At 39.9% G+C, this 23627-nt stretch overlaps 1 protein-coding gene across 4 annotated transcripts in view; it reads left to right on the top strand.

Moving 5' to 3' along the window:
- LOC148374962 (ubiquitin carboxyl-terminal hydrolase 22-like) overlaps positions 1-23627 on the top strand; it is a 41627-nt gene extending 18000 nt beyond the window's left edge. For 2 of the 4 annotated variants that reach the window (XM_088342995.1, XM_088343002.1), the window contains 12 exons: positions 2594-2726; positions 4859-4972; positions 5159-5260; positions 5640-5806; positions 6658-6817; positions 8660-8768; positions 10612-10770; positions 14985-15111; positions 15519-15610; positions 16463-16525; positions 18989-19138; positions 22775-23627. In XM_088342995.1, the coding sequence (XP_088199121.1) occupies positions 2594-2726; positions 4859-4972; positions 5159-5260; positions 5640-5806; positions 6658-6817; positions 8660-8768; positions 10612-10770; positions 14985-15111; positions 15519-15610; positions 16463-16525; positions 18989-19138; positions 22775-22940 (1542 nt within the window). In that variant the 3' untranslated portion in view covers positions 22941-23627. Of the gene's footprint in view, positions 1-2593; positions 2727-4858; positions 4973-5158; positions 5261-5639; positions 5807-6657; positions 6818-8659; positions 8769-10611; positions 10771-14984; positions 15112-15518; positions 15611-16462; positions 16526-18988; positions 19139-22749 lie in introns of all 4 variants that reach the window. The other 2 variants (XM_088343008.1, XM_088343016.1) reach the window with 1 other exon arrangement.

Below are 23627 nucleotides of genomic sequence, written 5' to 3' on the forward strand. Positions count from 1 at the left end.
CTGTCCTTGATTGGCCGCTAATTCCCCTGACCTGAACCCCATCGAGAATTTGTGGGGTATAGTTAAGAAGAAGATGAAAGACACCAGACCTACAAATGCAAATGAGCTGAAGGCCGCTATCGAAGCATCCTGGGCATCAATAACACCTCAGCAATGCCACAGGCTGATTGCCTCCATGCCACGCCGGATTGATGCAGTAATCCGTGCAAAAGGATTCCCAACCAAGTACTGAGTGCATCAATGGACATTTTCAAATGTTTGATTTAGTTTTGCTGTTATAAAATTATTTTTTTACTTGGTCTGAGGAAGTATTCTAATATTTTGAGTTAGGATTTTTGAGTTTTTTTCAGCTGTAAGCCAAAATCAGCAATATTCAAATAATAAAAGGCTTGAAATAGTTCAGTTGATGTGTAATGAATCCAGAATGTATGACATTTTTGTTTTTTTAATTGCATTACAAAAAATAAAGAACTTTATCACAATATTCAAATTTTCTGAGACAGTCCTGTATGTGTTTTTCCTTTTTATTAATAAATAGAATTATGTCTCAGATGATTACACTTTTAGGTTTTGCTATCATATATCCCTGCACTCTATTGAATGTATTCTCCCCTCCCCGGTCTGTTCTTTGCGGCACAGAAAGTGTTGGCTGTTAAGCCAGATTTTCCCACCCCTGTGTTATTGTCCGCATTCAGTAGCTGCCTCTTATTGTAAATATGCATCCATTTAAGAAAATATAGAGATTAATCTCTTTTTCAACATTTTGTATAAGTGATGTGTTAATTGATAGATTTTAAGACCCAACTTTTAATTCATTCAATTGCCTGAATGCTTCTGTTCTTTCCCTCTTTACTGTGGGGGGTGGTCATTGATTTGTACCACAGCCAAATTATGCCTCAAAGAACATGGATGATGTGGCCCAGTCGATTGCAAACATTAGCCTCTCCTGTTTGACAGCTGTTCCAGGCATTTGAGCTACTGGCTGATAAATAGATTCTCAAATAGAACATTAAAAGCCCAGGATGGTGTTTGACTCTCGACTGTTGATATTAAAGACTCATATCGCATGTATCAGAAAAAGTAAATCACGCTGAGCAGGTGAACGCGACCAATAAATGATTGAACTCATAAAGTGCTTTAAAAGATTGCATGTTACGAACTTGACACAGCTACCTGACGCACTTTCTTAATGCAAACATGATTCAGCACTTATGTCTCATTTTTGCCACTTTTATACTGATTCTAGACCTTTAAACCCTTGTTGAGGCTAAGTCATTTGGCTTGTTTCACTTATTGGATTTATTTTTTGAAAGATGTTGAAACGTGGGCAGCACGGCAGAGCAGTGGTTAGCGTGTGTGCGGTACAGTTCTGAGGTCATGAGATTGAACTTCCTATGTGCAGTTTGCATTTTCTCCCCGTGCTTGGGTAGGTTTCCCCCGGGCACTCCGGTTTCCTCCCACATAAAGAAATATTTGACCAACTTCCAAAAAATGGAAAATTCTGACGGTAAAAAATGAAGTAATGTCAAAATTTAAATTATTTACCTTCACTAATTAAAAAGATCAATCATGCAAGTTTACTGGCAATCGTGTCTCCCTGTTGCATTCATTACAATTCAATGCCTTGGATGGAGTTATTTTTGTGCTCTCGCTTCCCCGTCCAATAACCCAGTTTTGTTTTAATTTTCCATCCACTTTGGGTTTGTCATCATGTACTTGCCCACCTTCATTAATGTGCTGACAAAGGTTGCGATGATTACACAATCCAGAGGTGGCGGCCGCGAGTAAAAATATTCCAAATTCCAAACAGCTCCTTTAACTGTACACATTGATAGCTATAATGTATCTAAAATAAATGTAAAAATGTTGATGTACCTAGGGGAAATTACATCAAGTATACATAATTTTTGGGCCCCCTCCTCTTGACGGCGGCTGCTTGGGAGTTGCTTCAAAGCCTGGGTCAGTCTGTACCAGTCCACGACTCCTGCGCAGTCCTGCTCACTGCCGCCTCAGTCCAAACCTTAATCCAGGTTCGGCCGCGGCTAGGTGGGGGGTCCAGTCCCCCCCTTGGGGGTATGCAATTTCTTCCCTGCTCCCTCGGCATGGGGTGAGGCTTTAAGGTCGCTTTCATTGCGGGCGGGTGGCATCCGGCGCCAAGGTCCGTCATGATTTGGCGCCCGCCTCCTGCGTCTGTATGCTAGAATAGGAGCAAGATTGGTCTTAAATTTGATTGGATCTGTTCTTAAAAAGTTCTTGAAAGTCCTGGGGGTACCCTGGTGACAGATTTTCTATATAATTGAACAAAGGCTAATTTGCTGCTTGTGTTTTTTACTTAATTTTTAAAGGCTTAAATTCGAGTCACTGTGTGGTAGAAAAAAAGGTAATAACTTACAACCATACTTAGTTTTTTTTTCTTGCCCTAACAGTACTTGCCTGTTTTCTTTTTGCGATTACACTTAATTTTTTTAGACTGGAACTTCAAATTAGCGTTGCAGGCTTTTCCAGTACAGTGCGATACTCTAATATTATTGCATTGTCTGCTCTGTTTTCACCTCACTGAACTCTTCTTCAATGTGTTTGTCTTTTTTCGTAGGCAAAGTCGTGTATTTGTCACATGTGTGGCGCCCACCTGAATAGACTTCATTCTTGCCTATACTGTGTTTTTTTTGGCTGTTTCACCAAGAAACACATCCACGAACATGCCAAAAACAAGAGGCACAATCTAGGTAAGTAATTGACTTTTAGTCATGGATATATTTAAATTACTAATGTGATTGTGTTGTTACTAGTTTGGGCGCACCCAATTTTGGGCCGCAGATAGTAAAAACTGCGTTTTCGGTTTTGGCCGAAAGAAAAAAAACCTGAAAATATACTGGTCAAAAACTGTTCTGAGAATGTAGGAGAAAGAAATTGCTCTCTAAACAGGAACCCAGCCAAGCTTATACAAACCAGAAATGTTCTCCAAATTGTGTGTCTGTCTGCTCCCACATTTTTTGAAGGCGCTAGCTGGACTTTGACCAATATTTGTATTAACTCATGAAGTTTTAATTTGTACGTACTGTGACATTCAGTCCATTAGTTCCCAAAGTCGAAGTTATATACAGCGAGGAGTTGGTATTATTGTAATTATTTTACTTTGACTAATATGAGGGTGTGACTCGTTTTTTGCATTGATTACGTTGACTGCTACACCGTCATCATCTGTTCTCTTTTCTTGTCACTATTCACACTCCTGTCCATTAAAAACTAAATGCTCCTAAACAACAAGCTGATCGCCAGTGGCGTTGGACTAGATGGCACCAGTTGTGCCCAGGGCTAAAGGTGTTTATCTGCTAATTCTAAGACAATAGAGTCGTGATTTGTCTGGGAAAAAAAAGCTCTAATAAAGAATGTTTGGGGTCAAACAAACACAATAGGCAGACATTTTAAAGTTTTAGAAAAGCTAGCCAAGTACACAACAAAATTTCTGCTGCGCACGGCAGCACTATATTGTTTTAAGTCAACTTAACATGTGGCAGGACACGCGCTAGTTATTGTTCATGTCCCACTTGTGGAGTATGTTATTTGACCAAACTTGGTGTCAAAAAAACTATGGTTCGTCAACACAGAAAGAAATGTTTATCTTTGAATGTGGGCTCTGTCAAATCGAATTGAATAGTCTTTATTGTCATTGATAACCACCGATCGATCATTGTTGGCAATGAAATTACACGTGACTTTTTCCTTGCCCTCATTTCGGTTTTAGATCAGGGGATGTTGTAATAAAAGTCCGTGGTTTGCAATAATCTGTTGTCTGTGCAGCCCTTTGGGACTCTTTGTGATTAAGGGCTTTACAAATAAACATGACTTGGGTTGACATGACATGGCACTCCAGGGTATACGCTTAATAAAGATTAGAAATAAGGTAAAATCATGTCAGGATAAATAGGCAAAAATGTTTAAAAGATAGTGTTTGGACACTGGCCTAAGAAAAAATGCATTCTAACAATATTGCAATAACATTTAGCATTAACAAAAATTCCCAAATAAATCAATAAATGAAAAATCCTATTTTTCAATGAAACTCGTAAGAAATATATTTTTCACAGATTTCCGTGCATTTTTAGGGTGGTGGGGGCCCTTTGAGCCTGTTAGTCCTTTTTTAAGGGACCTATAGTGGCTGTTATGGGGCCACAGGCCAAAGAAGTGGCGGCTGGGGTGAGAAAAGTCCTTAATAGTGTTGATGGCTCTGTTGCAGTATCACAAGCCTGCAATGTCCTCCCAACTAAGCAGACAGCAACTGAAGACTTTGTGAGCTAAAAATGCCCCGACTGGTTTCTCAACACATGGATCCAAATGTTGTTCAGTGACATAATCCCATTCTTTAGCCATAGCATGTCAACCACTGTAATTTGAAGCTTCCTGTGCGATTTCAAGAGATTTTCATATCTGAAAATTACACAATACAAACGCACATACATTGCTACATCATTCATTAGCTCAATTTTCTAGTGTGGGCAGTGTAGAAAATGTAGAGATTTCTGTTGCCTAAAAATAGGTTGCCACGGCAACAGAGCTAGAGGTATTGTTTGCTGCAGTGTTTAAGAATGGAAGAGGCTGGCTTCGCATGACTGTAAATTCAGGATTGGTTTCTCCGGCCGTTACCTATCGGGTTCACTCCGCGATAATACATAAACGCTCATGTGGTACGGAAAAGATTCTGCCAACTGGGAAATGTAGGCCAAGTGAAGGTAGTCATCTCGGGATTAAACTGCCAACCGTGCCAAGTAAAGCTTGTTGTATGTAACTGTGTGGTAATTATTTCGCCATCTCTCACACCGCCTCCTGTTCTCACTCTCTTCCCCCATCCTGCTTCCAGCTATAGACCTATTATACGGCAGAATATATTGTTTTGTATGTCAAGACTACATATATGACAAAGAGATGGAGCAGATTGCCAAAGAAGAACAGAGGAAAACATGGAAATTACAAGGTATCTTTTCCTTTCTTCTTGAAAGCTTTTACTGTTCTAAACCATGAAACGATTCTGTTCGCTTGGGACTGATCAACTTTATTTTCTGTATGTTTTTATTCTGTATTAGCATGTTTTTCATCTATTCTTTTGGTCTTTCATTGTGTCACTAAAGTACCTCTCATATCATTATTCTGTGTTGGACAGGCATAGGTGAAAAATATTCAACGTGGGAGCCCTCCAAGCGAGAGCTGGAGTTATTACGACACAATCCAAAGCGGAGGAAAATGACCACGAATTGTACCATAGGTGGGCTGCATTTATTTCTGAAGATTTTCATTCCTATTGAGCTTCAACCACATCTGCACACTCCAACCGTCCTTAGCACACTATTATTAAATCCCAATGCTAGTCTGGTTGGACTTGACCCAAGTGCTCACAGTGTCTCACCTGGTCCGTTGGCCACTGCTGGAAGACTGCAGCTTTCTAAACAAATCCATTCATACCTTTGGCTTCTCCACTCCAGCATTCCTACAGCTATGCTGGAAGACACTTCCTTGTCACAAATGAATTGTTGGTCTTTCCTAAAATCCATACTAACATGGTAAACACAGTGTGATGGATCAATCCAACGGGACTAAATTTTTTGCGTTGTTTTGTCTCCCACCCCGTGGTTGTGTCCCCGCAGGGTTACGAGGGTTGATAAATCTGGGCAACACCTGTTTCATGAACTGCATCGTGCAGGCCCTCACACACACACCACTTCTGCGGGACTTCTTCCTCTCTGACAGGCACAAGTGTGAGATGCAATCCAACTCTTGTCTGGTGTGCGAGATGTCGCAGCTCTTTCAGGAGGTAGGACAAACCATTAAAATCAGATAATTATTTATTCACTTCATTCACTCATTGAAAATTTTGCTCTGAAATTATGAATAATACTTAAATCTACAAGTCATGCTTTGCCGGTTACATAATTGATGCTTGTTTCCCTTCCATGTATTTTTCTATAAAACTTCACTGCACTGTCTATAAAGTCGCACATGTGGCAAGTGGCTCCATAGTGATCCGAGTCATCTCTTCCTCTGCTCAAATACTAACGCGCACACTCCACTGCCTTGTCTCTCGCCACAAAGCTGTAATCTCTCACATCCCTCATTATCTCCCAGGGCGGGCCTCAGACACTGATTGAGTATTGAACTGTACCTCTGTGACTCCAAATACATGCTAATTCACATATTTTAAGAAGTATATCACTGTGAAAGATTAAACTGTTTAAGAATTCAGACAGAAAATCACCCAAAAGAGCTGGCTCACTTAGGATGTGGTTGCGCTAATGTGCAAGCGCAACCCTTTAAGGATGGATCAGTGGCCTTAGGGCTGAGCGCGCCACCCCGAGACTGTGAGATAGATCACTTGTTCGATCTTTGCCAAGTCAATACCTAAGACTTACCACATTGGTACCCATTGCCTCCCTACTTGGCGCTCTGCATTAACGTTGGAATTGGAGGGGTTTGGTCACCTAATGACTTTTTAATGAAAAAACAATTGAGGATAGGTCTCATCCAAAATGGTATTATGCACATGCAGACATACGATATACTACTTCCCATTTGTACAGTAGCTTAGTGTTAAAAGTTCAGTAGTGTCTGCTCAATAAGGATTATTGAAAAAAAAAGGTATATTTTCACTTTCCACCTTTCTGGCAGTTCTACTCGGGCCATCGTTCACCTCACATTCCCTTTCGGCTGCTTCACCTTGTCTGGACACATGCGCGCCACCTCGCTGGTTATGAGCAGCAGGACGCCCACGAGTTCCTCATCGCCGCGCTGGATGTTCTACACAGGCACTGCAAAGGGGACACCAACAGTAAGCTTGGCTTCCCAACTAAATAGTGACGTGCAAATGGATCTGTTTGGTCACATCTGCTGGAAGGTAATTGGCTGTGTTCACGTAGGTCTTTTTTTGTTGTTTTTAGTTTTTTCCAATGATCGGACTGTTGATAAAAAATATGCGTCTGTACGATGCCACACATCATTGAAAAGTTTAACTCTTGGGATTCAACATATGCTGACCATTTGAAAATGTACTCATCACAGAAACATCACAACAAGCCAGCGTAGCTCACCAATTATATAATCGAATGCCTTTATTGTCATTACACAAAGTTCCAACGAAATTTTAGAATTTAAAAAGTAGTGCAAGGACAAATATGATTACAATAATAATAATAATGACATATATATGTGTGTTTGCATATATATATATATATATATATATATATCTCATCTCATCTCATTAGCTGCACCGCTTATCCTCAGGAGGGTTGCGGGGGTGCTGGAGCCCCTCTCAGCAATCATCAGGCAGTGGGCAGGGGACACCCTGAAATGGTTGCCAGCCAATCGCAGGGCACACAAGGACAGACTTCACACCTAGGGACAATTTGGACTGGCCAATCCAAAACATGTATTGTTTTTTACTAAAAAATAAACATTTCATTAAATAATATGCTCTATAAAGATAAATAAAGTTGAGTTTGACTTTTGGAAGATAGGCTTCAAGAGGTCCTCCTACGTGGTAGAGAGTGGACAAAAAAAACGATAGAACAATTTTCTCAACCGCATCAAACTTTCTTATTCCTCTTTCATTTAAAAAAACCCGTCTTGCCTCTTCTTTACACTTTACACCGACCATATTAAATGTATGCGCGAGATATCAAACAATAAAAATGGTTACGACACAGTGAATCCAACTGTTTAAAATATGTACTCCAAAACACACAATAAGATCCAAAAAGTCCACTCAAAAGCATTTCTGCATCGTTGGACATTCCTTGTGTTTATTTCACCCGAGACTCATACAACTATTTCCAATATTGGCTTTTGATGGACACCACTCTCGGCCAATAGAAGGGTTTTTTCATGGTCCACAGCCCACATTAGCCTAAAAGGGCTTGTATTGATAAAACTAAGACAGCCTTTTTTAGCTCAGATTATCTTTAGCCAGTAGTAACTGATTCAAATGATGATTGACACATGGGTTTGCCAATGAAATTGTAAACTGAACGTTATTTAGATATTTACTGTGTATTCAAATTAGACCCTACAACAAACATGCACAACGCCATTTGTGATTCATTTTCAGGCATGATTATTACTTGCAAGTGTGCATGAGAAAAAATAGGTAAACTTTTTTAAGATTATACAAATTGCACTTAGAATAACATTTTTGGACAGTGGATTAAGAATTATTTTGATGGGCTATTTGATGGTACTACTTTCGTCTTTGACATGGCATTTGGGGGAAATATTGCAGCAAAGTTTTTTGGGTGAAAAAGTAAAAAAAAAAAAAAATCAGAAAATGGGTGATCACCTTTGTTTTGTTTTATCTTTACCTCATTATGCGTGACCAGAGAGCTCAGAAATGCGTGACGTTACAGTCTGTATCATTTTACTCAGATGCTATTATTTTGACGCTCCATTCTATTGATGCCTTCTTGCACCCGGCAAGTGCACTGATGGAAACAGCGAGTATTCTTTTTTGAGGCGATATTGCCTCCAAAGTAATTTGCTGCAATGATGGACAACAGGCAGTGAGGGCTTGCAGTTATTGGCGTGCGTGTGCATGTTTGAGGGTTGGGAGGGGCGGAACTGCAAGCGTGTTTGGGGTTTGTTATCCGCATTTTAAATTGTGCACCCATGTGTCGTGCAGGAGAAAACGACAACGGGAAGAAGGCCAACAATCCGAATCACTGTAACTGTATCATCGACCAAATCTTCACCGGGGGGCTCCAGTCTGACGTTACCTGCCAGGTTTGCCAGTAAGTGCAAAGCAGATAAACGCGTTCTGTGGTAACAGGAGTCATTCATTTCAATACCACACATTGCATAGGGCAGGTCCTGATGGATTCTGCAGTGGTGGCGTTGGGTTGGAAGGAGGGTCTTGTGTGGGCGCGGATCAGGGGGGATTGGGTGGTATTGTCTGGACACACCCATTATTCATGCTTGCTCGCTTTTCCCTGAGCTATTCTGTCACAACACGCTATACTGAACTTCAAAAACACCTCCACCAGGCAGCTAAACCACGCCCTACTCAACTCCCAATGTGTACAGTGGCCAGTGAAGCATGGGCACTCCAAAGCTCCATTTCGACCATATCAAATACTTATTGACTTTTTACACAATATTTCCCTAGGCAGCATTTCTCAAACGCAAGGCTCCGTGTGGGGGAGCTTAGCGGGGCATGTCCAACTTTGGGTGTGTGGCGAAGAAGTTGTTTGCAATGAGTATAGTACAGTGTGAAGTGCAGCAGACCCTCAAGTTACACCATGAAAACTAAAATATTTAACATGGATGAGAAGACAGGCGGAGTGTGACTGAGAAAGAAAGACAAACAAATGTTCCTGGAAGCAAAGACAAGGAAATATGACGTATTGAGACTACGGACGAAGAAAAAATCAGAGTGCTTACTGTGTCTATAATGTGGGCAGGCAAAGCATGGAGCCATATCAATTAGGCTGTCACTTAAAGACATACCTCAATAATGCTAATGAGCCGCTTGAGTTTTTTCAGTTTTTTTAACATGCTTAAATAATGTGTAAACTTTTGTTAGAGGTTTCCTTCTTCATGGGGGTGTGGGGGCATGGCAGAAAATAATTGAGAAAGCACTGCCTTAAGGAAAGGCTGTCCAAACTTCAGAAAGCGGGCCAGATTTGGTAAGCTGAAAACGTGTGAGGGACGACTATTTATCATGGCATTCTTTGAACAGTCCTGAATAAATTCACCCTCGGTGAAAACGTTTACAGTGCTTAGCGATCGGCATCGCAACCTCGTCGGTTGCCTTTGTAACATTTTCATTCGACCCGCAGGGTCTCCTGAAAAACACTGCTGTGCCGTTAAAACATCTTCCAGTTGCTTCACCTGTTCACAGCGTTCTTTTCCAGTTAGCTTTTTATAGACTGCATGTTTCTCGCAGTACCTCTTGATATTATATTCTTTAAACATGGCCACAGCCTCTTGGAAAATTAGGCAGACGCAGTTGTTTCAGATTTTGGTTAAAAAAAAATTCTAAATTTTCCACTCGTCCTGAAAGCGGCGGCTCTCACAGTCAACTTTCCTTTTTTTAATTTACAGTCGCCTCATTGGAAATGGGGTGAGCTAAAATTGTCACAGAACACCAAGGGCAAGGTGGCCAAAGGGCTACTGCCTTCATCTGGTGAAATGATGATTTTCTTTTTTCTGTACAAATGTATTTTATACTGTGGTCGACACTACTGGTGTGCCACATATTATACATTTTGTGACAGAGGCTGCGAGTCGGTAAAAATGTGATCATCGGCCGTTACTGCCCCCAGGACGCATTTTGGAGATGGCTTAAGGAATGGGGCTTATTTTGTCAAGCCTGTTATGCTTTACCTGTTTGGGTTAAATTGCCATAACCTGTGTAATTAAACCGCCGTCAAGGACATTACCGCAATCTCTTCTCATTAATTTTCATAACCGAATGAGGATAATGCCTCTTTAGACAAAACACAGGTGCTGTTGACACTCATGTTAAAACCAGTAATGTCATCATCCTCCCATCGGGGTTTGCAATGGGAGGAACTGTATCAATTACCCGCAGCCCACGTTATTGAAAGATAATGTTCCCTTTTCTCGTTTCAGTGGCGTTTCCACGACGATCGATCCCTTCTGGGACATAAGTCTGGACCTTCCCGGCTCGTCCACGCCGTTTTGGCCCCTCAGCCCTGGAATAGACGGCGTCACAGTCAATGGGGAAAGCTACCCTTCGGGCTCTACAACGCTACCAGACTGCCTGCGCAGGTGAATTTCACATTAAAATTTTCTCCTTCCTTTTACAGGGATCAGAATTTTCCGCGGATCCGCGGATTTCCGCTGTTTTTGAACCCCAAAGGCATTCCGACTTTTTCACTTTTTCTCTTGCGTAGCAAACAAATTTAAAATCCGACTGTCTCACTCTTTCCTTTATTGCTCTGGCGCACCCTGGCGGCCGTTAGAAAAATTGGCCGCATTGTTGCTCAAGCTGCAGGGACTGAACTGCATTTGAACTTATCTTGCAGTATTTACAAAAAAATCAGTTATGTGGGCAAATTATTTTAATCTTCTAAAAATGTTACTTAAATGATAAATATAAGCATGGTTTTGGACAAGTAAATTGCCTAAAACCCAGGAGCTTGAGGGGGGGGTGGCCGGGGGGGTGGGGGGGCGGGCGCATGCTCCGCCCTGCTTTATTCCTGGACCCTGGCTATTTCAGCTGAAAATGAAAATCTCCATTCTGATCCCTGCTTTTAGAGGCGTTCTGCTTCTGTGCTTCTGTTCTGAATTGGGACAGGACTGTGGCTAGTCCATGAAGCTCTTAAGAATTGAGATGAAAAAATACAAGAATACAAAACTACTCCTTTATTGCAGTAGTATGTTTCTCAAGACAATATGACTGCAGCCTTTTGATTATTTTCCCCTGAATTACAGGTTCACCTCTATGAATAGTTTTTTTCCGTTCTGTATACTGATTGTGTGAAACAATACCCTAGTTGAGAAAGCTCACACACCAGAAACAAGTGTCACAGTCCCATTTCAATTATCAAGTTGCACCTGGTTTAATGCAGGGGTGTCAAACTCAATATACCTGGGGGCTGCTGGAGCTAGTGTGTGTTGAGCCAAATTGGGTTTTAAACAAAGTTTGGATAAAAAATAATTCAATGTTTTTGGATATTATTTTGTTTGAATAGATTCATGAATAAAAATAAAACAATAATGATTCACATAAAATAATGATTCAATCAGTAAAAGATCCATTGTCATGTAGGGCTGCACATAAAGGGACAGTGTGTATAATTTAGTGCCCCCTAGTAGTAAAAATGACATGTCTTGGGGAAAAAAAGAATATTGATTTAAAAAAAATATATAGGAAAAATACAAAATCATATAGATCTGTAATTTTGATAAATACAGGTTTTTTGTATTGAAATGCGTCATCCATTTTTGGGAAAAAGTGTTGTAGCACGGTAAACAAAATTTTCAAACAGTTGAGCGGGGAAGATGGCATTTTTTTTTAATTACTCAATTGTTTGTAAATTGTTCTGTATATTGGGAGAGATTGGTCTCAAAAATATTTACACACGTATTGTACAGATCCACAAATATATTCGTGATTTACTCAAGGTCCAAAAAGCACATGTCTTGATAAATGCACATGCAAGATCAACAATTATATAATTATTTGAATCCCCAAAATATTTGTGGCGCTGCAAAATACATGATTCACTCTGTATTTCTTCTTTTAATGATTCTGGAGACATTTTAATGATACTGGAGAAATTAGACAATTGGCTAGGAAAGTCCTTAACTCATTTAATGCCAGACATGTCTTTCAAAAAGGAAGAGTGGATGCCAGCCAATTTTTGCCATTTTGACTCATTTTTCAAGGCCTACACAAAATGTATTTCTTTAGCTATATAGACATATGGCATATAATATTAAAGATTAAACCTTCATCTTTCATTAGGGTAAAAAAGTATGTTTCTAGCTTTTACCATTGTTAGGTAAACAACCGTTAAACGTTGTTATGATTTTTTTAAATACACGTTTACAAGAAAACGAGAAAATGGCTTTTTGTGAAAGGATGCATTTTTCAGAACTTTTGCTTGTTTTTTTTCTGTTTGTTGTTTTTTTGCATTTTTGAAACCCCCAAAATCTAAACCAGGATTCGAGAATCTTTTCCAGTTAGACTCAAAAAGCAATAAAACAAAACCTTTTGCTTTTTTGGTTTGGGAAAGAGCCACACCATATATTTTGAGACAAAATTCAACAAAACCGCCAAACCTGCTTTTGTGACAAAACTTTATTTTTTAGCACATTTTATTTCACTGTGTGACATTTGATGTTTTGTATGAATCTATGAACTGATAATAATGCCAGAGCCAATGTCCCATACCAATGGTCTGTTGGTTGGTTCCCTTAAGCACACGGGTCATAGGGGCACCACTTCCTGTGGTGTGTCTTGGGCAAGTACAGACTGTCGGGCCCATCCCTTTCCAGGCCAACAAATGTTTCTATCCGGTCTCAAACCGCGGACCAATTCACCACTTAGAATGTATCTGCCTCCTGCAGTAATTTAAGTGTGTTAAGGCTCATTTTGACCATAATTTTTTGTCATAAATAAAACTTTCAAGGTGCGAGTTTTTGTAAAATGACACAAAAGTATGCAAACGAGGATCCCTGCGCTATTTACTTTGGGCTCAGACGGAGCAGAGTGAGAGACAGGAGTACGCTCTTTGCATAGCTCCACCCATCCCTACCACTCACCCAATCAAATTGCTCTAGGTGCTTTGCTTGAGCTTTTGGGTATTCAAAGATAGTGATGTGGCTTTTCATCATAAAGTGTCCCAATAATGAACATAGATTGTTTATTGAGCTTTCATATAAAGTATTGAGATTGGATCTGCAACCTCTGTGGAACAGTTTAAATCTAGGCTTAAAACACGCTTCTATTCTATAGCATATGAATAACCTGAATTTTATGTTGACAATATCTGTATTATTTGTTATTACAACATCCATTGCAGCCTGGTCATCCTGGAAGGAAGATTACCTCATGTTCGGTCCCTTCTCAAGGTTTCTTCATTTTCCTCATGTTGAGGTTTTTGAGTTTTTTTCTTGCCCTTATGTAGATTTTACATCAGGGGATGGCGTAATAATTATGGTTTGCAATAATCTGTGGTCTGTGCAGCCCTTTGATACTCTTTGTGATTAAGGTCGTCACAAATAAACATGACTTGAATTGACTTGACTATTCCTTAGCGATGTAAAGCCAAAACAATATTTTTTTGGTTTGACACCTTAACTGTAAACTGTAGATTAAAATGTACCCTATATATACTTTACAGTAATGCCATTCTTCCCAGCTTTGGTTCGGCTTTGCCTGCACTACGATTGGTTTTGCTCACACAAATTTGGAACGACGTGGAGAAAATTTTCCGATTCCTGATCTAAACAATTTGTTCCATAAATATAAGGGCACTCTTGCAAGAATACTGATTTTATGCACGATCTTTGTAAAAACTTTTCAGCGCCCGATGTTTCCGTTGACGTGATCACATCTTTGAGGTCATTTGGGGTTGCCCATACACTTTAAATTGCTGGATAGAGGAAACAAAGCAACACAAGGAAGTGGGGGCTACTCAATATGTTGACAAAGATCTGGTCAAAGCCATTCCTGCAATATAGTCGTGATTTGTCATTCCAAAATAATTCCTACAGGCTTGATACTTACTGATCAGCAATACCAAAGCCTTTAGACTAGTTTATTTTAATCAGGAAAAAAACAGTATATTTTTAAGTTTTGGTATTCAAGGACAATGCTTTTGAAAACTCATTTATACGATATGGCACTGAATGATATAAAAAGTGCTTAAATTTTGCCACGAAAAAGGTGTACAGGCTGTTCATGGTCACTCTGAGTCTCAGTAATTTTCCTTCTTTCTTGCGATTTTCAGTTGCACAACAGAACATAAAGTGATCAAATAATACACACTGTCCCTTTAACATTCTTATTGGGGGCCACAAATCGCCTCCAAGCTGTGAGCTTGAGACCCCTGGCTTAATGTTTCACATTTAGTCAGTGTCATTCACATATTTTAATCCCAATAGATTGGAATTTTATATTAGGTTTTTGTGCTATTGGTGTAACACTGCATCCCCCATTTTTTACTTTTGTGTTTTTTTTGTTAAGAGACAATATACATCTTCTTCCCTCATCCTGTTTCCAACTAGCATTATCTTCTTTCCTTCTGACTTTGTTTTTCCACCCTCCACTGCAGCTCTTCACACACTCCCTTAGTTGCTGCAGCAAAGTATTAAAGCTACAGGGCTGGTTGCCGTGGTGACAGAGGCGTTGGCAACACCAGTGAAGCTGACAGGCTTTTGAATGTACAGACGTGGTGCAATGCAATGCAACCTGTGATCAATGAATGTAGCGACAAGATATGTCAAGCTTGTTATTCCAATCTTTTCCACAGGTTTACACGGCCCGAGCATCTAGGAAGCAGTGCCAAAATCAAGTGTGCTGGTTGCCATAGTTACCAAGAGTCCACCAAACAGCTGACGATGAAGAAACTGCCTATTGTAGCGTGTTTCCATCTCAAAGTGAGTCCCCTCATTGATTTTCTGCTGTCTCACCTTGACAACTGTCTTAGTTCTAAACACTGACCACCATTTTGTCCCTTCCATAATTGGATCCATTTGTGTCGTCCTGGAATAGATTAAAGGGAGCTCCCTCACTGGCCATGTTTTATTTATTGTAGACACTCATAATATATTAATAGAATTCACAGGAACAGGTCGAGAAAAATATGGTCTTTTGGGACAAATTCACGCTGTTTTTTTTTTTTTGTTGTTGTTAGCAATTCACACGCATGAAACAGCCAGGTTTAAAAAATATATATATCTGCGGTGTATTATCTATCTTTTCATGTTTTTCTCTGTTGGTCCTTTTTGACAATTCCCCTCCACAAACGCATCCTGTCTTGTCCTTCTCGTTTCTCCGTCCCCAGCGGTTCGAGCACTCCGCTAAATTGCGGCGGAAGATCACGACGTACGTTTCCTTTCCTCTTGAACTGGACATGACGCCCTTCATGGCATCCAGGTGAGGAATAAAAACACAAAATGCTCTTTAATTTTACACTTTGTATTTAGACATGTTAAAAAGGTGCAATAGCAATATTTATATTCGAAAATGTTCCAATTCAAAACATGATCTTTTTGTGTTCAATATTTCCAATATCATAATTAAGTATAGCAATATCAAAAATGAATATCGAAACCTACTTTAACTTTATATAGATAGATGGTAGAGATTATTTGTAGTGTAGATTTCACGTTTCTCCGTTCAACAACAGCAAAATGAAATTTCTCTTAAATTCTGAGGCTTTAAATATATAGTGGTTGGCTGTTGTGTTCGTCAGTGTACCCTAGAACAGCGTGCAGCCCCACCCTTCACGGTGAAATCCATTCATCCCTTTCAGTCACGTGACAAATAGTTTTTTAGCTATCGGACAATGGCGCCACCGCGTGGGTGTTCAGCAGCTGTGCTAATATTCCCCCCGATTGTAGCGGTAGGAATCGTTGAGTACAAGTCAAGAGTAACGATTCAAATTTTGAAACGATAATTAAAGCACTTAGAAAATATAGGTTTCATCTCACGAAAGATCTAAACACTAAATGCATATGTAACTAAGAATGTCAGGTTTTTTCACCACAGCAGTATTCAAAACAAATGGTACACTTAACTAATTTTAGGTCCAAATGAAGTATTAATTTTCTGAAGTTTTAAAATTGTCTTGTTACATAAGATTTTCTTTGTCAATTGATATATTTTCATCGGAATTAGGACGTTTTTGAATCAATTTGTATTTTTTCTCGTCAAAATTGCAATGCATCTAAGAAGCATAATTTTACCCCCAGCTTTACTTATCTCCTTCCTGTCTCATCTTCACAGTAAAGAAAGCAGAATGAATGGACAGTATCAACCATCATTAGATGTTTTGAACAACGATAATAAGTAAGTATATACATGATCATTTATGCAAATCTGTTCTGAAGTATATCTGACTCGTCGTACTTTTTTATGATTGTTTTTTGTATGACATATAATACATTTGAGCCATCACATTACCATATTGGAGGACTTTTCCCAATGATCCTACGAGCTACAGCAAGTTGTCCTGGGGCTTCAAGCCCCCAGTAGAATCACTCATTGCAAACAGGTCCCAGGTGAGAGGCCAGTTCATGCATGGCTCAACTGAAGCCTTTTGATGAGTGCAAAATTTGGAGGACATCGCTGTCCAGCCATGCTAATTCCATGGTAGGGGGCTTTAGGGGCCGAGCGCATTGAGATCCTGGCGGCAGCCCAAGGAACCCTCCTGGACTGATCCCCGAATACAGGGACTGTAACTTCTCTGGAGGGGAAAGAGCATGAGCTTGTGTGTAAGGTTGAGAGGGACCAACTAGATCTCAATTCCACATACAACTCGGGCTCTGGTACCAGTTCTCTCCAAAGGGGGCTTGACTCTCCTACACTCTGGAGTTGCCTGCTGTGAGGCTAGTGTGGTTTGTAACTGAATTGAAATGTGCATAAAGGTATTGCCATATTCTTAAACATGCAAAATGTGAGGAAATGGTACATGTTTGTTAATATAAAATGTCTATGCATCTTATCTGTATATTCAGATTAGTTATCAAGATTATGCATTTTGAAGACATCATGTCTTGTCTTTGTCGTTCGTTGCTGTGACGTCATCAAAGGAACACCAGCACCCGAGCAAGTCAATCGCCATATAGTTTTTAAGTGTTAACTAGTGTTGAGTTAATGAGTGTTTTAAGCTATGTTTTGAATTGAATTGAATAGAATTTACTTTTATTGTCATTCTTTTAACCATGCACACAGATTGATACATCTGACCCGTACAGTTAAACTGTAGCGAGCCGATGCACCCGCAGCCAAACAGGGCGCCGCCATTTTAGACCCAACTGCTGTGTTGGGAGTCATTAGGTGACCAAACCCCCCAATTCCAACCCTTAATGCCGAGCGCCAAGCAGGGAGGCAATGAGTACCAATGTTGTAAGTCTTAGGTATGACTCGGCCGAGGCTTGAACGAGCGACCTCCCAGTCTCGGAGCGGGTGCCCTACCATCTAGGATACCGAGCTGGAAAATGCCTAGGCCAGGGGTCGGGAACCTTTTTGACTCAAAGAGCCATAAAAGCAAAATATATCAATTTTATTTTGGGAAAGAGCCACACCATATATTATGAGACAAATTTACTAAATTGCTAAACTCGCGCCCCAGACAAAAGCTTAGTCTTCAGCACATTTTTTTTTGATGATTTGATAAAAATGATGAAAAGAGAATAATGCCAGAGCCCGTGTCCCAAAATCAACAAACATACCACTTTAAACTTGTCTCTTTCTTGCAATTACTCAAGATCGGTTAAACTCATTTTGACCCTTTTTTCATACATATTGGTTTCAAAACCAGATGTAAGCAGTTATTTTGTAAAAACGTCACAACATTCTGCAAACAGGGAGCCTGATGTTCTTATCTATGGCGCAGACGGCGTAGGACGAGAGATGGGAGGGAGTGCTTGCACTTTTTGCATAGCTCCACCCATCCCTCCCACTCACCCAATCAAATAACTAAGTTCTCTTCCGGTGTTTTGGCGTATTTACAGTTCTGTGGATTCATCATAAGGTATCTGAACACTGAAGACAGATAGTATAGTGATGTTTTATATAACGGATTATTTAGCGTTGTGCAGCCAGAACGAGTTTTTTTTTTTTTTTTGTGACACCTTGACTGTAAATTGTAGTGAAAAACGTGCCCTATACATACTGCAAAGTACTGCCACACTGTTAACTTTGGTTTGGCTCTGCGTGTATCTGAACAGGATTAGTAGCTCATGTTTTGGACGAGATGGAGAAAATTTGCATGCAATCAAATTTGTTTCTGAGCCACAGGTACTCATAGAAAGAGCCATATATGGCTCGCGAGCCATAGGTTCCCGACCCCTGGCCTAGGCGTTGTGTCGCAGGTGGATGCTGTAATGATTCTAAATGGGGCGAGCAGCCAAAAAGCAGCTAACTGGCAAAAAAAAAAAAAAAAACGCAAGGAGAGCAGAAAAACCCGATGCTGGCCGATCAACGCAGTGAGTAGCCGGGCTATCTGGTAACCAAGAGCAAAAAAGGCAATAGCTATGGCGACAAACGCGAGGCTGTCTGGGAATAAACAAACCAAGGAACACTGAAAAAACGGCGCTAATGCTAACAGCCCTCTGCAGCCCCTACTCTAACCGTGAGTTAGCCGGACAAAATTAAACCAACTACCACACGAGTGGTGAAAAACAAAAAGCTACAATCGCCAACCTCCAAGCAGAATGAGCAGTATGTAATCGCTGTTCACTTAAACCTCTGTCTGTGTCGGTCACCGTTGTGTGCACCTAGGGAAAAAAGGTTTTGTTTTCTTTCCAGGTATTCCTTGTTTGCGGTGGTCAACCACCAGGGCACGTTAGAGAGCGGCCACTACACCAGCTTCATCCGCCAGCACAAGGACCAGTGGTTCAAATGCGACGACGCCATCATCACCAAAGCCACCATCAAGGATGTGCTTGATAGCGAAGGGTATGAAGGCACACATTCAAAACATTCACTCAGTTGATGTCGTCTCTACAGAATAGGGAAAACATTGGTTGCAAGATCAGAATGACACTTTTCGAACACAGACTTACTTAAAATATCACAGGCAAGAGATGTTTCAACTTTTTACACTGAAGGAAAGGACCACTTATAAAATATGAAGGATTTAAAGCGAGGGTCGCCAACATGTTTTCCAGCTGAGAGCTAATTTTTAGTTACAGCTAAGAAAGGCTACCAGTTAGATATGCATTTCTGAAACGTTATTACTATGCATACCTGTCAATTTATACGCTTTCCCTGTGTTTTATACATTTTTTTGATCATTTTAAATTGTGTATGCTATATAACAATTTTGGTTAGGGCAATTTTTTTATATATATATAAATATATATATATATATATATATATATATATAAATATGTTTATTTATTTATTTATTTATATATATATATATATATATATATATATATATATATATATATATATATAATTGATCTCTGCCTTTTTTGGCTCTAATCCCCGTCATCTCTGTCATTAGTAGCAGAAGATTTAATTGTAGATAGCTAATATTGTATTCTACATGGTCTTTCTCTGTGAGTAAATAGGTGCTTCGTTTGTAAGGTCTGTAATCGCTTTATAAGAGGAATTGCAATCATTAATAAGGGGAGCAATTGGCTTAGTTTGACAGGTATTACTTTGTTGTTACCAAGGTTGTGATTATTAGAGGATAAAATAAGCTTGGTCAACCACTAAACATGCCAGTTAGAAATCAAATTTCCTAGATAATCACAATTGTAAACTATTTTCAGAGCCTGTCTGCAGGCTACTTTAGGTGCTCTTTTGGGGCTCCCTGATGTCCGTAAACACCACATTAGAGAGCTCTAAAGGCACAGTGTGTATTATTTAGCACCTCTTAGTGGTAAAAACGTCATTGATTGCAAAAAAATCTTGATTTGAATAATAAGCAAAAATACAAGAAGCGTCATATAAATGTGCAAACGTGCATCTTTTCTCTCCTGGCTTTGATCTCTTTGATCTCCGGCAAAACTAACATAAAATGTGACGGAAACAAAATGAAAATAAATCCAAACAGCTTGCCAACATCATTTTTGTCATTCCATGTATTCCGTTACTCCCCAAGCCTGCACAAAATTTAGTAATTTTATTCATATTTAGTTTCTTTTGTCTTTTATTAGCATACTTGGTATTGGAGTAATTCAGATTCAGATCTACTTTATTGTCATTCTAGTACACGTGTATACAGAACGAAATGTCGATGCATCTGACCCCCACAGTTTCCTTGAATGTACAGATATAAATAAAGTTGTATTGTAATTGGCTACGTATAGTATTTTACCATAGTGCCGATAGTGCAAGAAGAGTAGCTAACCAGATGTGCAAAATGGGCAGTCAGGTTAACAAGTCAGGTACACAGTAACATTAACACTGTAACAATAACGCTGTAATTACCATAGTGCAGAGAGCAATGTGCAATGAGTGGCAAGCTATAAAAAACTGCCAGTAGTGCAAAAAGTCAGATTAGCAGCCGTTTAGATTTAAGTTAACTATATGTTAGATTGACCATCCAAAAGTAATTGAAAGTAATCAAGTTAAAGTAACCCTACCCAACCCTGGTAGGGTGTGTGTGTACATTTTACTTTTGTATCTCTTTACTGCATTTTGAGACCACTGAATGTAATATAAATTGTATATGAACATACCAGGTATATATCATCCTTAAGAGCACACAAAGGCATATCAGGAATTTTTCAAATTTAATCTAAAGTCAAAAAGCCATGGCCCAAAATCATTAATTAATTCACACACTCATCAGTCCATGGTTCATTGGCTCACTTTGCACCCTGCCATTGAACATTTCATTTTTCTTGGCTTTTTAAAGAACATTTCCATGGTTCTTCCAAAATTAAACTCTTCAAGGCCTGGTCCATTAATGGAGACTCTCAGGCAGGCAGCACGATGCAGTCTGTTCCTGAGGTCTGATTTGACCTCTAAGATAACTACAACTAGTCAAAAAAATAAATAAAGTGGGAGGTACCTTTGGAGCACACATTTGTACTCTCCTTTACATTCACACCAAACGAGACCGTGGCGGGCTACCACAGTCTCGTTCATTGGTGGGAAATACTGCACTCCACCAGGGTTCTTTTACGTGTTGCTCGTGGCCACCAGTAGACCACTATGAACACCTGAGTAGCCCCGTGGACATGTTCTGAAAATATCTTAACAGTGATTTTCTAGGAAATATGATTCCTGACTAGTGTGATGTTTTTTTGGTTGACTGTGCATATTTGTATTCTTCTAATAACTACAACCTTGCAGTAACATAGTAACAACATAACAATAGCACGTATTTGTGATTTTAGAAATGCATCGCAAACTGGTATCCCTTTTGGCCAATCAAAACAAAAAGTAGCTCTCAGTTTCAAAAAGATTGGTGAGCCCTGCACTACACAACATCTGGTGATTAAATATTACACAGTGTTCCTTTAAGTTACACTTTGAAATGGAACCAATCAATGACGCTTACATAGATGACATAAAAACTGTACCTAATTATTTGATTAATATCCACTGTATGCATTATACAGTAATCCCTCAGTTATTGCGGTAATAGAGACCAGAACCCCCGTGAAAATCTGCAAGGTAGTGTTGCACTTAATAAAAGCCCCCAATGGTCACTTACCTGAAGACAACGCCCTTACCGACTAAAAGTATATGACAGTAACAAAATAACAACTATAGATCTACAAATAAAAACACAGAACACATAATGACATTATCTGAATGGTTTTCATTGTTCAAAACAACAATGAAATTGGATGGTTTAAGCTTTAGAGAGCAGCTGGCTAGCGACATGCTAGCTGCGGGGGTCCTTGAATGAGCCAGGTCTCCGTGATAGTTACAACATAACCGTCCCCAATGTATTGGTTTCCCACGAGTTCGAGCACCAAGTCATTCGTTTTACGGTTAATGGATCTAGCTTCGATAAGTTATAGGCTCGACACTGGTGGTTTAAGAGAATTGTTAGCGGAGCCATAGCAGTAGGCCAGACCTGCAGCCTCGCTCTTTGGTTCTCTCCTAATGCTGTCTCAGTTGCTTCCCGAAGTCAATCATAATCTACAGAGCACCAGCTGGGGATCAGTATTATTTTGCGCTCTTACGACTTTCCTCCGATTGCTGCTTCTCCTTTCAATGTAACAAACCGTTAAGAGCTCGCTGTCACCATGCCCCCCAGTTTTTTTCCTAGAAACTTGTGCGCCCGCCCCGCCTTTTGACTGACAGCATACATCAGCTTATCACAGTCGCGCGCACACGCAATCATGCACACCCGTCACAGACACATACAAAGTAGTCACAAACTGCCCCTCGTGATAGCATTTGCTGTGCGCTGCGTGCTCAGAACACAATGATTAGATGTAAAACATAATAAAGACAATTCAATTCAAAATCTGCAAAGCTATAAACCAGCGGTAACCGGAGAGCCAAGTAGCAAGGGATTACTGTACTTCCTGTATTTCATCATATTTATTCATCATATTCTCTTTTCTTTCTTGAACCTTAAACGGCTCTCACAGGTATCTGTTATTCTACCACAAACAGTTCCTGGAGTATGAGTAGATGTCGCCGCCTGTCCACTCTTTGGCCACTGATCATGAAGTACCACTGGTGGGCACCTGGCAATGTTCTCAAACATTTGAGCCCGCCGGAACCGACTGATTCTAAAACATACAAATACAGGCTGATCCCTAAAATGTGGAGGACGTAAAAAGAAATCATGCAAAGACATGCAACCTTTCTACAACAGCAAAACAAGCACTGGGCTACTACTTGATATCTACTTGACAAAATCGAATGAAGAGGAGGGCGAGGAGACGTCTAGGGGTCCATCTCAGTACAGAATTCTTAATCTCCGACCCTAAAAGAAAAAAAGGAAAACACTTCTGCCGTGCTCTCGTTTCAACTGACCAAGCATTTAAACTCTGAAGCCGCCAGTATGCATCATGAGAAAGCAAAAAAGAAATGGCACATTGTAAACTATGAGGAAAAACACATTAAGGACTTCGAAAGAGCCTTTTTTGGGCAAGAATATCAAATGAAAGGATCTATTTTTTCCCTCATTTTTGGCAAGAGCCAAGAGACGCTTGGTCACTAGGCCAGTCGCTCAGGTCAGTGTTACCATGGAAACCCTTGGGACTGTGTGCGCGCTCCCATGTCTCAGATGTTTTCTAATCTGCATCGTGGCAGGGACATTTTGTTTTTTTTGCACTCACGGACATATTATCTTTGTTTACAATTTTTGTTTTATTTTTTTAAATAATTTTCAGCACTCGATTCATATGTCCTTTGCTGTTCCTGTTACTGGAAATGTTTTTGGGCGTATATGCTACTTTCATTCTTGTGGAATTGTTGGTATATGATGATGATGGTGCTGATTAAAAGGACGATCACCTGA

This window comes from Urocampus carinirostris, chromosome 1, assembly GCF_059441175.1.
Source record: "Urocampus carinirostris isolate Australia breed hairy pipefish chromosome 1, RoL_Ucar_1.0, whole genome shotgun sequence".
Lineage (NCBI taxonomy): Eukaryota > Metazoa > Chordata > Actinopteri > Syngnathiformes > Syngnathidae > Urocampus > Urocampus carinirostris.